This window comes from Euwallacea similis, chromosome 7, assembly GCF_039881205.1.
Source record: "Euwallacea similis isolate ESF13 chromosome 7, ESF131.1, whole genome shotgun sequence".
In the NCBI taxonomy this organism is placed as follows: domain Eukaryota; kingdom Metazoa; phylum Arthropoda; class Insecta; order Coleoptera; family Curculionidae; genus Euwallacea; species Euwallacea similis.
This window is the reverse complement of record NC_089615.1, coordinates 5,178,439-5,196,771: the sequence shown is the minus strand read 5'-3', so window position 1 is coordinate 5,196,771 and position 18,333 is coordinate 5,178,439. Positions and strand designations below refer to the sequence as shown.

At 34.2% G+C, this 18,333-nt stretch overlaps 3 protein-coding genes across 4 annotated transcripts in view; 2 read left to right on the top strand and 1 right to left on the bottom strand.

The window, feature by feature from the left end:
- The window catches only part of LOC136409830 (somatostatin receptor type 2-like), an 85,432-nt gene extending 80,076 nt beyond the window's left edge, over positions 1-5,356 (top strand). For both annotated transcript variants that reach the window (XM_066391635.1, XM_066391636.1), the window contains 2 exons: positions 3,920-4,126; positions 5,060-5,356. In XM_066391635.1, coding sequence (XP_066247732.1) covers positions 3,920-4,126; positions 5,060-5,258 — 406 coding nt within the window. In that variant the 3' untranslated portion in view covers positions 5,259-5,356. The remainder of the gene's footprint in view (positions 1-3,919; positions 4,127-5,059) is intronic.
- A 3,767-nt stretch (positions 5,357-9,123) lies between these two features.
- On the top strand, positions 9,124-10,876 carry Rala (Ras-like protein A). Its single transcript, XM_066391902.1, has 3 exons — positions 9,124-9,616; positions 9,825-9,999; positions 10,456-10,876. The coding sequence occupies exons 1-3, from the start codon at positions 9,303-9,305 to the stop codon at positions 10,567-10,569; spliced, it is 603 nt and encodes a 200-aa protein (XP_066247999.1). The 5' UTR covers positions 9,124-9,302; the 3' UTR covers positions 10,570-10,876.
- A 732-nt stretch (positions 10,877-11,608) lies between these two features.
- On the bottom strand, positions 11,609-18,182 carry Wdr24 (WD repeat domain 24). The gene is made up of 13 exons (XM_066391880.1): positions 18,050-18,182; positions 17,560-17,676; positions 17,073-17,189; positions 16,564-16,786; positions 15,762-15,975; positions 15,282-15,530; positions 14,831-15,119; positions 14,557-14,778; positions 14,272-14,499; positions 14,094-14,218; positions 13,747-13,918; positions 13,436-13,693; positions 11,609-12,890 (listed from the first exon to the last, which is right to left on the bottom strand). Exons 2-13 carry the CDS (start codon positions 17,648-17,650, stop codon positions 12,772-12,774), a joined length of 2,307 nt encoding a protein of 768 aa, XP_066247977.1. The 5' UTR covers positions 17,651-17,676; positions 18,050-18,182; the 3' UTR covers positions 11,609-12,771.
- Positions 18,183-18,333: the final 151 nt, after the last annotated feature.

The following is an 18,333-nucleotide window of genomic DNA, read 5'->3' as shown; positions in this document are numbered from 1 at the left end:
AAAAAGCCATAGGCGGACGTGAGACCGGGCAGTGCAGTGCGTGATGTATGGAAAATAAATAAGGCCTGAAATCTCCCGAGTCAATGGTTGTAGCATGACATTTTTTGTTGACTGTGGTGCCATTCTAAGTTACTGTTTATATGTCCTTTTTCAAGCATATACACTCTGTATATTATTTCGTTTTGCGCATTGTTTCTATGGCTAGACCGATGAGCTGTTTGCTCGCAGAAAAAGAGTATAAAGTGATTTCAATACTTGCAGGTCATCGTCCCGTTGTTATTGTCCGGCTTATGGCTCGTATCTTTGCAAAAGGCAGATTGTAAATTTTTTATACCTTTTCTTACCGATATCGATTCGTAGAGGATGCAGCCGAATACTAGCAAGACAAACAAGATATTCGCAATACGAAATAAGCAAATCAGCGAGTTAGTTCCAAACGAGAATTGTTTGGCAATATCTTTTTTAGTTTCCGAGATACAGCATCATTTTGATCCTTAATTTTTGCGATTTTTTGATGCCGAAAATGAAGATCCGAAAAGCGCTTTTCCAAGGCTCCACGACCTCAATGGTGGTATCCACTGTCAACACAGATTCTAGATATTTAATTGTAATTCAGGATTCAATGTTCTTATGTTTAAAGTGTCAACTGAGTGCGCCTCTAGTCTGAGCTGAAATTATTTGTTAATTTTCGCTCTTCCAGAGGCAACTCTAACGGTTTCTCAGATTTTTTAAAAGTGTCGAGTACAAGATCCACAAACATGTTATTAATAAAAATTACGAATTCTTTACAATTTAACGATGAAGTGTTCTCCCTGTAGAATCCCGACACAGATGGATATGGCTTTTGATCATAACAAAATTAAATTTATTATACTACATACATATATTATTCAGTCCTCGAAGTTGTTAAGCTTTAACAGATCAACACAATAGGTTGAATTGCTCATAAGTAGATACACAGTCAAAACTTGCTTCATATAACTCGTTGTTATTTTATGGCATTAAATTGTAAGAGGACTTGTAATGGTAGTAAGATAGTCATAATACAAATTAAACCCGTTGATGATAAAATAATTCCAATTTTTTTTAGTAATAATTAATATATTAATTAAATATTACAGCATTATTAAGTGTTTCTACTCCCTTGAATTGTAAAAAAATTTATAAAATATCGATTTATTTTTTTAAGTCATATCGAACATACATTATGGAACCATGCACGATACATTAAAATGGAACAGTACATAATTAATTAAAAGCAGTAATAAACTAAAAGTTGAAATAGACACTAGTGTTCAGTCCAGGGAAAAATGGAGTAATGGCAATATTGTAAGCCCTTTACAATATCAGAACATTCCTGGTGTGATTTTTTTTTTATTTTAGAATTTGTTTAACGTGTGAAAAATTACAATTTGAATAAATTATTAGCAGGTTTTATTCAGTTCCCACACTTTTTCCTTGGACTTTGCTTATTTTTTTAAATTATTTTCTGCCTCTGAGGGATATCCATTGATTTTGCCTGAAAGTACTAAAATTTTTATTTGTGAAATGGCAATATTGCAATTCTGGACAATTTGGTGGAGAAGACGTTGTCCTTGCAGCATCGCAACACGATGCTTATGGCTATTGTTCATAAGAGAATTGAATTTAATAGATCACATTTATCATTCATCCCTTCAAGTTGTTAAGTTTTACCAGACCGAGACAAAATATTAAGGTTGGTAGTGACTATCTTTATTATAAACGTATATCAATTTTGAACACGACGTATGAAATTCTAAATTAGTATTCTTCTCGAAAAACCTCAGACTTCTTTTTCGATCAAGTTTTCTTGGCAATAGGAAATGTGTTTTTTATTCCGTTGGGGGTGTGTTTGCATAATGAAATTGCTGCCTTGAATTCGCAACTTTTCCCCCATTTTAGTAAATCTGGAAACACGGCATGTATCGTTTCCAAGGCCGATCATCTATACCTTTACAAAAGGCAGGTAGTACCGATATCACTTCGCGGGTGATTCACCGGAATGTTAGTGCGGTAATGAACAGGACATTGTTTCACATCTTAACGGTGCACACCTCTGCTTCAAATCGAAATTAATTCGAAACTCTGGCTGTTTCGAAGATTTTCAAAACTTTTTTTTGAAAATTAATGTTGATTTCTTTTTGTGCGTCGGATCTCTACTTTGTGTTAAGTCCAAAACGTATCTGGTGACTCACATTAGAATTAGGATTTTTAGCATTAAAAACTTCCGTTGTTCTTCTTGCGCATCTTCCTTACTCCTCATAGGTAAAAATAATTTCAGTTCTTTGCTGAATTGCCTATATCATTTTTAAAATTACCGATTGTAACACGAATTATCGCAATAAATTTTAACCAATCTGAATACCTATTAACATCGATCAGTACCACAGGTAAGTAAATAATATTTTCCATGCAAGATAATATCAAAATTTATCGAAACGGCATTCCATTGAAAACAAAAATAAACAGTGAAAAAATTCATATTCTACATAGATGTTTCTTTTCGACGATCGAGGATATTTATTAGATTGATAAACATTTACTTCAGTGATTAATGAATCTTTTCTTTTGATGGTAAATTGATTTATTACAACAATTTCCTGGTCATAAGACATGTTTGATTTTTTTTAAAATTTAAATCTCAGTTTCAACGCTATCAAAACATGCATAGGAAAAACGATTTTAGAATCGCCAAAAATGCCTAACTTGATAACGCACTAGTCAAATGTAATTAATGAGGTATCAAAATGTAAAGAACGAAAAGTCCTTTAAAATGATGTATCACTTAACCCCCTTTGCCATTTTAGATATTTGAGAGGGCGGCCCTGACGGGTAGAGGGTTGAAACAGGCGCAGTGAATTCTACATAAAATTTGTTCCCTCTCGATAACAAAATCGACTTGTTCCGACAATTTTTGAAAAATCTATCCCGTTTCGAGAGAATAGCGGCAAGTTTTCAAATCGACACCCTGTACATATGTAGGTGCATTCAGAAAGATTGACACAATTGATTTTTCGACATATCCTTAATTACTTGCGGTATCATGAAATGTGCTCGAGGAAAAAATCGGCAACACGTTCCGTCAATATTAAGAGCTCATATCTCTGAGAGGGCTTGATAAAATTACATAAACTAAAGAGATCCTGAAAGCTCGTTTTAGCTGGCTTTTAAGCGAGTTCAATATCGGGCGGTGAAGTACCGCTTCGCGCACTTGATAGGTAAAACATTTTTCCTACGAGCGTAAGATTTGCGCGAAACAGGGACATTTCTCAGTTCAAAGATGTTTGTAGGTAACGAGACGATATTAACTTTCCCTTGCGTGTGGTAGAACTTTTTTCTACTCCTATACAAATATGTTGCAAATCACGTAAGGATGAGCTCTAACGGAAAATCGGCAATTAGAGGTAGGTGCGTGTAATGATCGTGCGAAATAATATTGCGGAGAAGTGTTCAGCTGGGACACGCTGATAGATTAGCATAACGATGATAACACGCCACGCGTGAATTATATGTGCTGCTTCAGGATTTTGGCATACAAATTAACCAAATGTCATCTCAGAAAATGTCTGTTAATATTGAGCGCAACTATTAAGAATTTAATCAGTTTCGCATGTTTTTGCAACTTTTTTACTATCGACGTAATGTAATATACTAAAAAAACACTTATGTGTGCGTAAAGCTTTTACCTCACGCCAATATTTAATTGGCGTAATTGAAAACACCAGAGATAACAGATATGCGCTCCTTGGAAAAATAATGTCTGGCTAAAGCACATACGAAAGTTTGCTTACCGCACTCAATTGCTACTGAACTCCGATTCGCGTGGTTTAATGCACCGCATTTAGCGTGCGGTAAAGTATCACGTTCCGCAATTCTTAAGTAAATATTTTTTCCCCAGGTTAAATATAACCTTGCATTTACTGGCGTCTTGCCTGAGTTATTCCAACTCGGCGGTGAATCCAATACTCTACGCTTTCTTGAGCGACAACTTCAAAAAGAGTTTTTGGAAAGCCTGTACCTGCGCGGGGAACAAAGACGCTAATGCCACCCTACATTTGGAAAATAGCGTTTTTCCCAAAAAGTCTAAACTTTCTTCATCGGAAAGGTAAGCATCTAAGGAGTTCAGGTTAGTGTAACGTAACAACTTTATCTAAAAGGTAGTTTGCATGGAGATCATTTTGTTTCGTTGTTTTGTATTACACTACAGGGTGTTTAAAAAAAACTGACTTAAGGAGGTTATAGGGAACATTGCGATATAATTTTTGCACGAATATCACTAGTCAAAAATAAACCGTTTTGGCTCCAGTCATTTTTATTTGAAAACGTAATATTAGTTCATTAACATCAAAAGACTTCGATATTTAATTAATTTTTTTTAAAGGTAACGCAAAATAAAATGTAATAAGGGTTTAAAATGACAACTTATTACATAAATTTATTATTTGAAAAATTTAATCGCTCACCCGACGTAAGATGTGTGGATCTTGTTGCACGAAAAGAGAGGCTGCCATCACTTCCCAACAGATCCTTTTGGGTAGCTACAGGAGTTTCACACATCAACGACTTGATGTAATCTCAGGAGAAAAAATCTTACGGGCTTAAATCGGGACTGCGCACTGGCCACCTGATAAGTCCACCTCTTCCAATCCATCGCCCATAAAAATGTTGGTTTAAATGATTCTGCAGAGTATGGGCAAAATGTACAGGCGCACCGTCATGTTTGAACCATATTCTATCCCGTGTGTATAGCAACGTATGCATTGTTTAATAGCTCAGGAAGTTCGCCTTGCAAAAAATATACATACACAAAAAAGTGTTTATTTTGTATGTTTTTATTCTATTCGCTTAAGTTTAATATCGAAGTCTTTTGAACAAAAACGATTTTGCAGCCAAAACGGTTTATTTTTTAATAGGGGTTTCTAGGCAAAAATTGTTCACCGCATTGTGCCCTATAACCTTTTTAAGTTTGGCACAACTTTTTCGGAACACCTTGTATATCAACTAATCTTTAGTTTAGGGAACTATTCAATTTTTTCAGATACCGGACTACTAGGAACACATCCATTTGTCCCAATGCGGACGAAGAAGGCGACGCCCTGGTCAAAATCGAACAACCCTCATCTTCTATTCACACGCTGGCGATGACCAGCCGCATCAACCTCAACCTGAACGACAGCAAGGACAACGTAATTATAAAAAACGGAACAGCGATTCAGGCGCAACCAACGTGCTTATAATTGATAAATTAGATAGAATAAAATAGACTATATTATACATTTCGTAATAAAAGTATGTTGTTGTGTAAGTTAAATATAAAAGACTTTATAATAATTGATTCCCGTTTTTCATTAAGGGAAGAACGAGTCGAGTTTACTCCTATTCAACTTTTGAGCTGCCGCTAAAAAGAACTACGATTCCGAAAGCAATGTTAATATTGCAGAAATCAGTCGCATGGATGTATGGGCAAATTGTTACAGTGGGAAAGCCCGTCTAGGTCAATCTCTGATCTGAGACTCGCTCTTAATGCTGGCTAAATCAATGGGACATCACCTACAGCCTAACGAGTTTCATGGGACGATTTAGAGGGATTGGATGGAGCAGACAATGGTAAAACCGTGAAACACACGCGGAAAGTCAACATTCCACCAAAATGTATCCTTTTTTTTAACAAAAGGCCGCCATATATTAATACTCTTCCCTATGTAATTTGAGCAATTTCGACGCACGTATAATACGTCAAATGTCCTGGTGACGCCACTTCCTTCGATTTGACAGCCATGGATCGGTACCTCATTTGTCACACTTGTCTCATCTCACAACTGTCACAGCATAATAAAATGGCGAAATGAGGAAGGCGTAATGTCAAAATTGACAAAAATTCGACAAATTTGGTGACACAACGCTCTGTTGCCAACATTGTTGCTAATATTTCCGTTATTTGTTTACGTCCATGTTAAGATTAAATGTTTTACTAAACATTAATGGGCAGATTACCCTTAGGTCATGAAGGATATCAAGGGTTAGCAAAAAGTAATCTACCGGTTCCTAAACCTACGCGTAACCCTATGTACATAAGAAAACTCAAAACTATAAATTGCGTCGACAGGTGTATGGGCCAGTGAAATTGGCGATTCAAGCCAAGCCATTTGCCTTCTGGTGAAAACATTTGAAGCTGCTTGTTTCATTAGTTTGTATTCAATGCAGAATTATTTTCATTTGTGGAAAGGAATAATTGATGGAGTTCAACTGAGGAGAAAATGAAGACGATATTAACAAGAGATTCAGCCGCGTGCCCGAATGAAATTAGTTTGCCGTATTACTGTATTGCCTACTCGGTACACATCCAAATTTTACGAGTTTCAGAGTAATCGCAAAGTAATAAAAGTTGAGATGGTTTTCCCGTACCTTTAGCAATATCGCTGAAGCAGACATGAATGTTCAATAAGACACTAAAAATAAAAATATTACTAGTTGCATTTTAAAAATTCACACTTTTCATTAAGTAAAAATTATGCACTTTCCCTTATTTTATTATACAAGGGCTGTCTTTTATATTTTGCATACAGAGACATAGATGGCGGCGCTATTCAAATGTCATTAATGAAACTCAACTTCAATCTTCAGTTAACTTAAAAATCCAAAGTTTCAGTGCGACATGTATAATGTTGTAGATACAGCGAATTTTGAAAGTTGACAAGCTGTTCGAACAGTGGAATTAAACCGAGAAAATTTTCGCGCAGTAATTTTTTACAACTTTCCAAAGCAACTATCTCAACAAGAATGTATTGTCGAGTTGGTTTTCGTTTTCGGCAATGAAACGCCGCATCAGCCAACCATTTCTCGTTGGTATGGTAAATTCAAACGTGGAGGGATGAGTTTTAGCGACGGTCCGAAGGTAGGTGCACCAAAAACGGTAGTCACTCAGAAAAATGTCAATGCTGTGCGCAAGCGCATCAAGGAAAATCAATACGTGACTTATCGTGAGGTCGAGGCATTAGTGAGGATTTCAAAAACTTCAATTTAAGAAATTTTGATGTGAAAAATTGGCTGTAAAAAAATTAATGTCTCATTGAATACCGCATCTGTTGACTGAAGAACAGAATGAGCTAGAGTCAATTGATGTCACAAAACTGTAGATCGCTTCAACGCAGAAAACTAATAATGTGTACAGCATCGTCACTGTTAATGCATCATGGATTTGCTCCCCTGTAAGATCAAAGAATTGACACTGTCGATCGGTATACAACCATTTATTTTGCGAAAGTTATCGCTAAACTTAGAAAAACCAACTCCAAAAGACGAATGATCTTACACCAAGACAATGCAAGTTCGCACTCAGCTCGCAAGATGATAGAATTTTTAACGCAACAAAACGTCGAATTGTTAGATCATCCTCCGTTCTGGTCCGATCTAAGTCCCAACGATTTCTTTATCTTTTTGAAAATCAAGGATGGAGTGCGTGGTCAAAGGTTCCAGTCACCAGAAGAAGTAGTCAACGTCTTCAAAATCTACTGTTTCATTCCAGCTCTATACGCAAAACTTAAGACAGCCCTCGTTCTATATTATTTCGTGTGGTGCATCGGTACCTTGATTCGACCAATGAGCTGATACTCGCAAAAAAGGGTGGTTATTTTAAGATTTGGAGATCATCAAATCGTTGTTATCATTCATCCTATAATTCGCACCTTTATGTGTATGCGAGCTTTCATAAAGAAAATGGTAGAGGGTTTGTTCATTAATTTGTTTTAACATAAGCGTAAGTTAAAAATGATGGAGGGTTGGTAACTGTGGGAAAAATGCTGGAATGTTGTTTATTAATTCTTTTTAATGTAAGGGGGGATGCCTATGACGGATTGTGTTGCGAGGACATTCCTTTCTCGATTCTTGAAAGGAAAGCAGTGTTCCAGAAACTTACGTTTGTTTTATTTATTTATTTTTTAAACCTAATCTAATATGTATATTTTTATTCCAATATCGATTCTTACATGATTCAGTTCAGTGGTAGCGCGGCGACAAATAAGACGTTCGCAATCCGGAACCATTAATCCGCATAATCGGATGTTCTCTTATCTTTAAGGGTTCTCTCTTATCTTTGTGGAGAATACTTCGAAAAACAAAGTCTTTAAAAGTTATTTACTGTTTTATTTCAGCGCTATATGCAAAACTGAAAAGACAGCCCTTGTATCATACTCCATTAATGTGTTGTTTTGCGACCAGATGAGCAAAGTTTTGAATATTTCCTTACTGCAGTTGTTTTGCCGAACGATCTGAAATGGGCCTGTATAGATCTGTCTGCATTATCTCACCCCATTGATTACTGTACAAATACTGTGCTCTATATAATGGCCACGCGCAAGATAATAGATAGACGGTTATCTCTACACTTAGTCTTAATTTCGCTGAAGGGTCTTCACACTACCATACCCGTGTTTTCGCTGGGTCACGATTGAAACATGATCAACTTCAGAGCCAATAGGAGATTCAATCTAAATTAAAGCGGAGTTATATTTTAACTGTTATAGTTGTACAAAAAAGCTCGGCAAATTTCATATTTAAATCGCAAATAGGTCGAATGTGAAGCTTTATAGTTGCCCTTTATTTGGGATACCCTGTATGTGGTCTCATACAATGACAATGCTTCTGCACCAGTGCGGTAATTTGACCGGCGAATGTTGTCTCTGTCTAACACGTTACCAAACATCCTAAAGAAACAAGGACAGTAGAAATTGGGCTACAGGTCCACATTTCGTGCACACTGATACGGGTGTTCAAATTCGTCACGAAATCTTTGGGTCGGCACGTGTCTAATTATATGTAAGAGGTCAGTATCGTTCAAGATGATGATGGAGAAAATAAAACACGTAATTTGAAGTACTTCCGGACATCTGTAAAGTTTGATTAGCAAAAAAAGGAGATGGCTTTCCGTTTTTTTATTATTGATGTTTCCCAACTCCATCTCTAGTTTACCTAGTGACGACTCTACTACTACCACTTACTCGTTAAGTCCCCTGTAGATTGAATGGTGTAGCCCTGATATTAAAAACGCCTATAACACTCATAATTAATGACGTTTCTTCCAAGACATTTGACATATATTATGACATTGTTTTGACTGTTGAATGTTTTTGTTACGTTACGGGAATAGTTACAAGTTAGAAATTGTAATTTTGATAATTTTTGTAAATTCACAACACTAAATCTCAGGTGATAACAGACACGGCAAATTTATAATTTCCACAAGTGTTTAAAAGACGTGTTAAGCGGCTTAATTTTCATAAAACATGTCCAAAAAGCCAGCTATGCAACCTGCCCTTCATAAAGTTATTATGGTTGGGAGTGGAGGTGTTGGAAAATCTGCCCTAACTCTGCAGTTCATGTACGATGAATTCGTAGAGGATTACGAACCCACCAAAGCTGACTCATACAGGAAAAAAATATTGCTGGATGGAGAAGAAGTCCAGATTGATATTCTTGATACTGCCGGGCAAGAAGACTATGCTGCCATAAGAGATAATTATTTTAGAAGTGGGGAAGGATTTCTTTGTATTTTTTCAATTACCGAAGACGAAAGTTTTCAAGCAACTCAGGAATTCAGGTATGTAGCTTATAGCTTGTGTTGAGGTACACACCCATCTTGAGTAGTGACATGAATTTGTAGTTGACAATTATTTCTATTTATAAGTTGATGCAGAGAAATGAATCATTTTTGCATTAGAAACATTGATTAGTCATTAATTAATAATTTAATATAGATTAATACTCTGTATCTTAAAAAGTTACTAATTTTTTTTGGTTCATTTTAGGGAGCAAATCCTTCGAGTGAAAGGTGATGATAACATTCCATTTTTGTTGGTTGGTAACAAAAGTGACTTGCAAGAAAAGAGAAAAGTGACATTTCAAGAGGCTCAAGATAGAGCAAACAGTTGGGGTGTGCCTTATGTAGAAACATCTGCCAAAACAAGAGAACATGTAGATAAAGTAAGTGAGGCTATATGTACAGGATGATTCATGATAGATGAATTATTATTGTGGCAACCCACAATCTTTTATAATTTAACAATAATATTTGTTGTCATGTTATTAAGCTAAGAAGTATGAGGAGTTCATGTCCTTAGCTCTGAGCAATTACTACTTTTAAACTGGCATTTTGTAAATGATATACAGGGTATTTTGCTAAATATATCTCACAAATTAAAGGGATATTTGTTGAATCAAAGTAAAAGAAACATTCCTGTAAACATGCAATTGCTCCATTTTCAAAATATAGGTGTTGTCATTTAGGAAAACAAATTTTTTTCACTATAAGCTAACATTTTCTAAATTTGTTTATATAAGAAACTGTCATTATTTTACAAATATCTATTGTTGGTTAAATCTTGGTATTAGAAACTGGAAGTTTATGTATATTAATACAAATCTATATTATGTTTGCAGGTATTTTATGATTTGATGAGAGAAATTAGAGCCAGAAAGAAAGAAGAAAACAAAATGTTTAATGGGAGAGGAAAAGACAAAAGCAAGAGAAAGAAACGTTGCACAATTCTTTAGAAACCACTAATAATTGCCTTACACTTAAGCCAGCTTTACTACATCTCAACGCCAATTTTTTAATTAATAAATGGCTATTACTGAGTAGCATTTTCTATTGAATTGATAAAATCTCATTGCATTTAAGTGTTTGAATGAAGTTATTTTAAATTAAAAAAATGGCATGTAATGAAGAAGTGTATTAAGGTTAAGATAATATTTTGTATCTTGTGAATGTGCTAGCTCTATTTATTTTTTTTTTAAGAACTAGATCATAATTTGTAATACAAGGTAGGTAATAATTAATAACAGAGCCGATAATATCTGTTTCTTGCTTTTTTCTACTATCCTAGAACATAAAGTTTTCACATTCGGCCAGAAATTCGTAAATCACGGGCAAAAAGGCTTATTTATTTTTTACTGTAAACTGTAATATTCAATGTGAAATATTATGTAGAAAACAAAAAAAAACAAATAAACATTTTTATAGAGTTTATAAGAGGGTATCTACTTGCGTTGTTCTTTTTTAATAAATCAGCTCACAATAAGATCCTGACAACTGGTTTTTCCGATAATTAATGTGGCAGTTGATTTTTATTATAAATTATATTTTTAATCAGAAGAATTAATTCAAAATGATATAGTAAGTTAATCTGTTTTGAAGATTTTCAAAATGTTTTTTCAAGAATAGATATTCAATTTGTTTCTACTTCAGGTCTGAACTGTGTGTGAAGTCCAAAACATATCTATGACTCACATTAGAATTAAGGTTTCTAACATTAACAACTTCTGCTGTTCTTACGCATCTTCCTTGCCCCCCATAAATAAAAATATCTTCATTCCTTGCTAAATTGCGTGTTATTTTTTAAATTAATCACTACAACACACGAATTGTCACCATCAATTTTGACTGATTTGAATATCTATTAACATCGACCAGTACCACAGGTAAGTACATAACATTTTTCATGCAAGATAATGTCAAAATTTATCGAAATGGCATTTCACTGCTAATAAAAATAAACAATTAAAGAATTTTAATTAAAAAATTGTTCCACCTCCATAACAAAATTGACGTTTCGATGATTTAAAAAAATCTATCCCGTTTCGAGATGAGAAAGATAAGAAGTTTTCAAATTGACACCTTGTATATTTTAAAATCAATTGACATTAATTTCTGGGACATGGTTGTGGTTCTTATGTCGTTCAACTACAAAAAACTATGCATAGAGTACGTCCTTTCAAAATGGTATATAAAATGTTAATTATAATACTGTGTTACTTTGTATTAAATAAATATAGAGGCAATTTTATATCAGGTAAATTAGCCATTAAATGTCATTAAAATTAAATATTTTTTCAATACTATTTATTTACTATAATGAAACTCGAATTTGCAAATTTTTGACTTTTGGTTCACAAAATAAAACTGTTAATTTTTATTTTTTTTTTAGGATAAATTCTGTACCACTTTATTATAGATATTTTTTGCTGTATGTTAAGAGCGTCCCAAAGATATGATTGACAATCAGTAATAGACGAATTTATCAAAGACATTCCTGTGGTATTTCAATACAAACTTGGTGTTTTTTTAATAACCACCCTTCATTAAACGTATTTCTATTTTTAGAGTACCTAAATATGTCAACAAGTTCTATACAAAAATCAACAATTATACCTTATGTATATATAATAAATACACATTTAAAAACTAGGAAGTAACTATATACATAAAATAACGAATGACCATTAAAAAAACTGCATTGAAATACGGGAGGTATATCTTAGATACATACATGTTTTGCCTATTGTTAACGTCAGACTTCGATAGTAAGTAGCAAATGGCTTAATCACTGTCTTACGTTTATAGTTCACCGCCAGCTGTGAAGTTTTTTTAATGATCATGAATTACTAGTTTGTTTATCTTTGAGTGGGTTAATTGTTAAGGTTAAATAAGACACATTACTTAAACACAGTACATTCTTACCGTGTTAAGGGTAGATAACTTAAAAAAACCTTAACCCATTATGGAACTTCACCTTCAAAGAGAATTGAAGGAACCGTATATGGCGGCCAAATATTAGCTACATTTGTCTAGCATAGTGTCATACGTCATAATGAAACAAATACAGATTAAAAAACTCGGTCATACTACTGCCCTGAGGGCGCAAGGGGACAGGTGCCCAATACGTCATTAGTTCGTTACGTATGGTGAGGGTCCTATCAATTATATTCGCATCTATGACCACATCCGGTAGGACAAACACCCTTCATAGTCAGCCACTGCTTCATATGTCCTATATGTCCACCATGAGAACATCCTCTGCACCACACGTAAAGACCTAAAAAAATGTTTGAAGATAGAAAATAATTTAAAAACACAGAAATTACACTTTTTGATACCATTATTCCTGAAGGCCCGATTTTTGAACTCTTGGTAAATTTGTGTTATTAAGGATCAATAATATAAGGGCGTATCTCGGACAGTCTACACAAAGTGCATTTCTTAACGACTGTCTGTCTGAAAGAAGCTCATATTTATTTAAACTGAAAAAACACATACTGCCAGATTGTGGTTCACAGGGTTACCGATTCTCTTAATCAATAAAAATAGATAATCTAAACGAAGTCAAAACATTGGCCAATTTCTTCATCCTCACGGAAACTTTCTTCCTGGCAAAGTTATCAGCAGTTTAAAAAACCGGGACTAATGGATGAGAGATTTATGTTTCAGGTCTAGTATTTTTAAACCTAATTTTTATCATCATAGAAACTTTGGAAATAAAATTCTAAACAGAGAAAACTGGTGATTTCTATGTTTCCTCTGTATATGATAATCTGTGTTTTTATTTAATAAATTACATCCCAATGATTAGTACTTACTTACCTCTAACTACCTGATGACATAAACTACATACTCCATTTTCTGAAGTATGACATCTATCACAAAGCCAACCCACTCTCTGTAAAGGTTTCAGACATTTTCCACAATTTGTATGCATTGTGGTACTTTGCTGATTCAACTGACTCACATTGGGCAACCAAGACGTCTTGATTACTTGGTTTGATATATCCCACAATTTATGCCTACACAAAATATCAATGTAGCCCAGTAGCCAGTGTTCTTGAAGAGATTCGCTGAGTCCTGATAAAGCTTACGTTTCTGAATATTTTCGTTTGTAAAACTGATGAAAGTACCTGTTAAATATTTCCTACTATTGCCAAGGACAATTAAAATGGAAGCGACACTTTGAAGATCGCCTAGATTTGAATAATGAATTAGTGTGTCAATTACAATGGAACTAGGATCCCAAGAAGGTTTTTGGCATGGTCTGATTTTGGTTAACATTCCAGGTAATCTATCATCCACCTGCAAAATCAAAGTAGATTTAATCAGATGTTGATATGGTAGTAAAATTAAAAACAGAAGAATCATTGTCTTGATTAATATTTGAATGGTCTCACATTCTATTATAATAACAAACATTCAAATAATGTTGCCTTGAATAACTGTATCAAAGCCAAAAGAAACTTATTGTGATTACCTGTATTGTGTGGGTGTCTTCCGCGAAATTCATACTATGGTGATGATCTGGAAATTGTTCAGGAGGAGGAGAACGGTCCAAAATTTCATGTCGGATGGGGAATGCCTCATTCGGCAAAGTCCAATCTTAAAATGTAATTTTCGCAAAATACTCGGCACTTTTTACCTACATTGCCTACCGACTTCAGCGGTCACTTGATTTATCCTGAGACCATACTGATAAAAGTCTAAAATTACTGGAGCTCCATCCAATTCAACGTCAAGTTCATTTTCCCCAAAGAAGAAATCCCCTTTAGGTAAACAACCATTGCGAAAATTTAGGTAATTCGGGAAGGCGTTGTCTACATGGTCTTCATTTTCAGTCTCTTCATCGCCCCCACTAAATTGTGCTACTGGTGTTTCACCTCCTAATTATAAATAAACTTTCATGTGTCTTCTAACTAAACGTTTACTTTATTTTCCACCTTTAGATTTTTGGTCTTCAATAATTTCCATAATACCAATACCATCTTCGTGTTTATTATTCGATTTAATAGAGTTCTGAATAAACTCCTCCCCATACATTGCCTTTATTATCTTCCATGTAACTGCTACATCATCTTTCCCAAACTCTTCGGCGATTGCAGCATTCCGTTCGCAAAGTTCTGAAACGCTTCGCCCGAACAAAGTATAACTTTTTGCTAGTTCTGACAAAATACCATTCTATTTGCTGCATTTCTAATAAAAAAAACCACTTACTAATAAAAATGCTTGCTTCCTGTTGATCAACGTTATTAGGATTGAAATTATAAATGTGACTTGTGGCCTGATGAAAGTTATCTATGGATTGGGTAGTTGAAATTTTCCGTATTAATACCACAGCCTTGCTAATAGAATTCTGGCTACTGCTATTGTTATTGGTAATGGTTGATACAACTTTTCGGCAATTCACAATTTCGCCTTTGGCATTTACTGTTATTCCTTGCGGGTTCGCTTTACTCGCTGGTTTTTGGGCGTCATTAAACGAATGGTGATATAGTGTATTATCCTGTAAGAAAAATAAACGTTATAAATGACGTTTGTTTTTGGATATAGTTTGAGACTAGGTTCGAATACGGAGTGAATCTGTTCAATTTAATCCGCATTACACAATTAAACCGCAAGCCGATTTAAGAACAAGACCATTCTTTCAATTATAACAGTCACTTACCCGGCCACTGCTTAAAAACACATTTGGATCCCCTCTCCATGCAACACCACTGGCAATATCCCGATGCTCATTAAATGCAGCATATGGAATATATGGCCTTCGTATGTCCCATATGTTAATGCTACAGTCTATGACAAGGGCACAACTGGCTATTTGATACTTGTGTTGCGGCCTCCACTTAACACAACCGATGGAGGCAATAGTGTGAATTGTGTATTCTAGAGTCGGTTTATTTGTTAGATCCCAAACCTGAAAGTTATACAGTGTCAAATGCACTCATAATAGGCATTTAACAAAATCAAAAAGACTTAAAAGGGATCACTTAGCTATAGCATGAGACACATTTTCAATTAAGTATTTGGTTGAAACAATTCACACCTACTTGTCGGTTTCAAAAATGTACACAAGACATTAAACCCCGGACACCCTAACCAGGTATATAATATTTAATTCGTGAACTGAGTATAAAACCCAATATACCTTGATAGTTTTGTCACGACTGGCCGTCGCTACCCACGTAGCTTCTGGATGCCAATCACAAGCAAAGACGGGCCCACTATGAGCCGTAAATTGTACTTGCAATTTATCTGGTTTTCGAACATCCCAGATTTGAACACTGCCATTTTCCGAGACTGCCGAGAACGTGTAAGAATTGTGAGGACTGAATTGAACGTCTCGGACACTCTCCGTATTGCTGAAACGTATAAGTAAAGTATTATTATAACGGAATTGAAATATTCTTAGATGAATGAAGATTGCGTCGGATGGTAGGTATTTAATATAGAAAGCAATAAACTGAGGGGCCTTGATGAGATCAACTAAGAGTAAATCTAATGTAATTTAAGAATAGTTGAGATCAATTAGATTTTTAGATCATTGTGAGCATTGTATGGAACTTACCTAGGAAACTTTACCTATGTAGAAGAAGAAACGCAAGAAAGTTATTGAGACTCTGTAATTATCATCGATCAAAAACTATGTAGCTAATTAGAGAAATATAATTAATTCTTGCTCAAATAAATTGTAATAAGAAATATATTCATGTTTCCTTTTCTAGATATTCATGAAGAATATCTTCTAGATAAATTTACCAACTCCTTAATAATTTGACCTTAAGTGCTAAAAAATCAAAATCCATGGAACTTCACCAAGATGATTTCAACGATCTCCTTAAAGAAACATTGAAATAAAGGCAGAACATTAGTTTATTTTATAGGTTTCCATGGAAATTATCTTTTTGATAGTAGTACCTTCAGATATTAACCCTTAATAGCATAATTACCTATAAAACACAGACACGGCGTTTTTAACCCGAATATCGAAATAACGCATCGTCCCATCTTGCGAACCAGATATTAATTTGTATGGTTCAGTAGCGTGAAAATTCACTTTATTAACTGTTCTCTTATGGTCCTGATAATCTTGCTCTTGCATGGCCTTGCCAATCCTGCTTAAGTTCCAAACGCAAACGTGGCCATTGGTTGCTGCAGTTGCGACATAGTGATCTGGGGAAAATTATTTTTGTGCTAAGAATACAAAATTTTACTCTACATGCTTCTGATTTTTTAAATCTTAATATAATTTTATGTCCTCTTATATATAATTATTATATAATTTATACCTTCTCAAATTATGTGAAATTGTAAAAATTGACTAAAACTTCAATCTCATGCCAATTTCCTATAGCATTTCTTATTATCATAAATGTTTAATGAAAACCACAAGTGTTTGAGTCAAGTAGCTATAACGTATACAATATAACTAATAATAGTTACTTAATGATATGCTTACCATCACTTAAACTCCAGGCAACATCATTGCAGGAAAAATTTAAGTTCAAGTGCTTCAAACTTCGCAAGTTACACACCTCCTTAAACCGGTCATCCCCAATTTGATAAACTTTGAAGACTAAAAAGCATGTTTCTGGTAAACCACATAATTACTGTGGAGAGGTAGATTCTTGATGAATTTTTATTCACCAAAATAATAAAGAAATATAGTGTATACAGTAATCAGCAGCTCAATTACTAAACACTGCCCATTAAAAATTTAGTTAAAGACTATAGTACTCACAATTATTACAAAGATTAAGTGAAGATTACAGATATATAATCTATTTATTAAATATAATAACTGCTACAAGTTTTTCTTGATCATGAAACGGGTTGGTACAAGGTACCCTTCTATTAAAATTTCACCATTGAATCTTTTTAATTTTTTAAAGTTTTTTACAATAAAATGAAAGCACCAAAATGATTGAAACAAAATAGGTAGTTACCATTTCTCCCACCAACTACAACCTGTGTGAAATCTCGGTTTAATGCTAGAGCATTCACAGGTCCTTCCTGAGTTACCGAAAAGGTGGCCATTTTATTATTAAGTAATCACATTGGTCCTAAAATGTGAAATTCAACAACTCAAGAGGCGGTTTACAAGCCATTGTTTAAGATCAATTTTTGAAGTCAAAATTTTGATGTAGTCAATTACGTTTCTCACCAACCAAAAGAGGTAGACCTTTAAAATTTTCAGAGGAGTAAAAAGTATAAAATCATGTTTCTATGGAAATTAATTTATAGTTCAAAGTTAATAACATATTAAAAATTTGGCCATAAGACCCAGTTTTGAAACTCCTGGCAACTCGATCGATAAGATAATCTCTATAGAAATGATGATGTTAGACCAGAACATTGATCAATTTTTACATTTTGATGGCAAATATCTTGCTGGGGATTTTATCAGAAGAATTCAGGCTGCATGATTATACTTACAACTTGAGGATTAATAAACTTTCAAAAGATAAACACTGAAAAACTTAAGAACATGCATCACTAGTTATAAAGATTGAAAAACTATTTGGTGCATATATAACTTTTTCATAAAAAATGTCAATATAAAATAATTCTTAAACTTTTATAGCAAAAAGTACAAGAAAAAATTATTTAGTTTGTTTACTAACAAACATTACATGAACCACGGAGGATTAATGTAAATACTTTGCTTGATCATCTGTGACATAACCTTAAAACATTTGATTAATTGATCTTAATTTACG

Coding starts and splice junctions, on each gene's coding strand:
- Wdr24 (XM_066391880.1), bottom strand. CDS start 17,650: ATGGCCACCTTTTCGGTAACTCAGGAAGGACCTGTGAATGCTCTAGCA. Junction 14,500..14,556: donor TGAAGACCAAAAATCTAAAG/GTGGAAAATAAA, acceptor ATTTATAATTAG/GAGGTGAAACACCAGTAGCA. Junction 13,694..13,746: donor TAGTAGGAAATATTTAACAG/GTACTTTCATCA, acceptor AAGCTTTATCAG/GACTCAGCGAATCTCTTCAA.
- Rala (XM_066391902.1), top strand. CDS start 9,303: ATGTCCAAAAAGCCAGCTATGCAACCTGCCCTTCATAAAGTTATTATG. Junction 9,617..9,824: donor CAAGCAACTCAGGAATTCAG/GTATGTAGCTTA, acceptor GGTTCATTTTAG/GGAGCAAATCCTTCGAGTGA. Junction 10,000..10,455: donor CAAGAGAACATGTAGATAAA/GTAAGTGAGGCT, acceptor TTATGTTTGCAG/GTATTTTATGATTTGATGAG.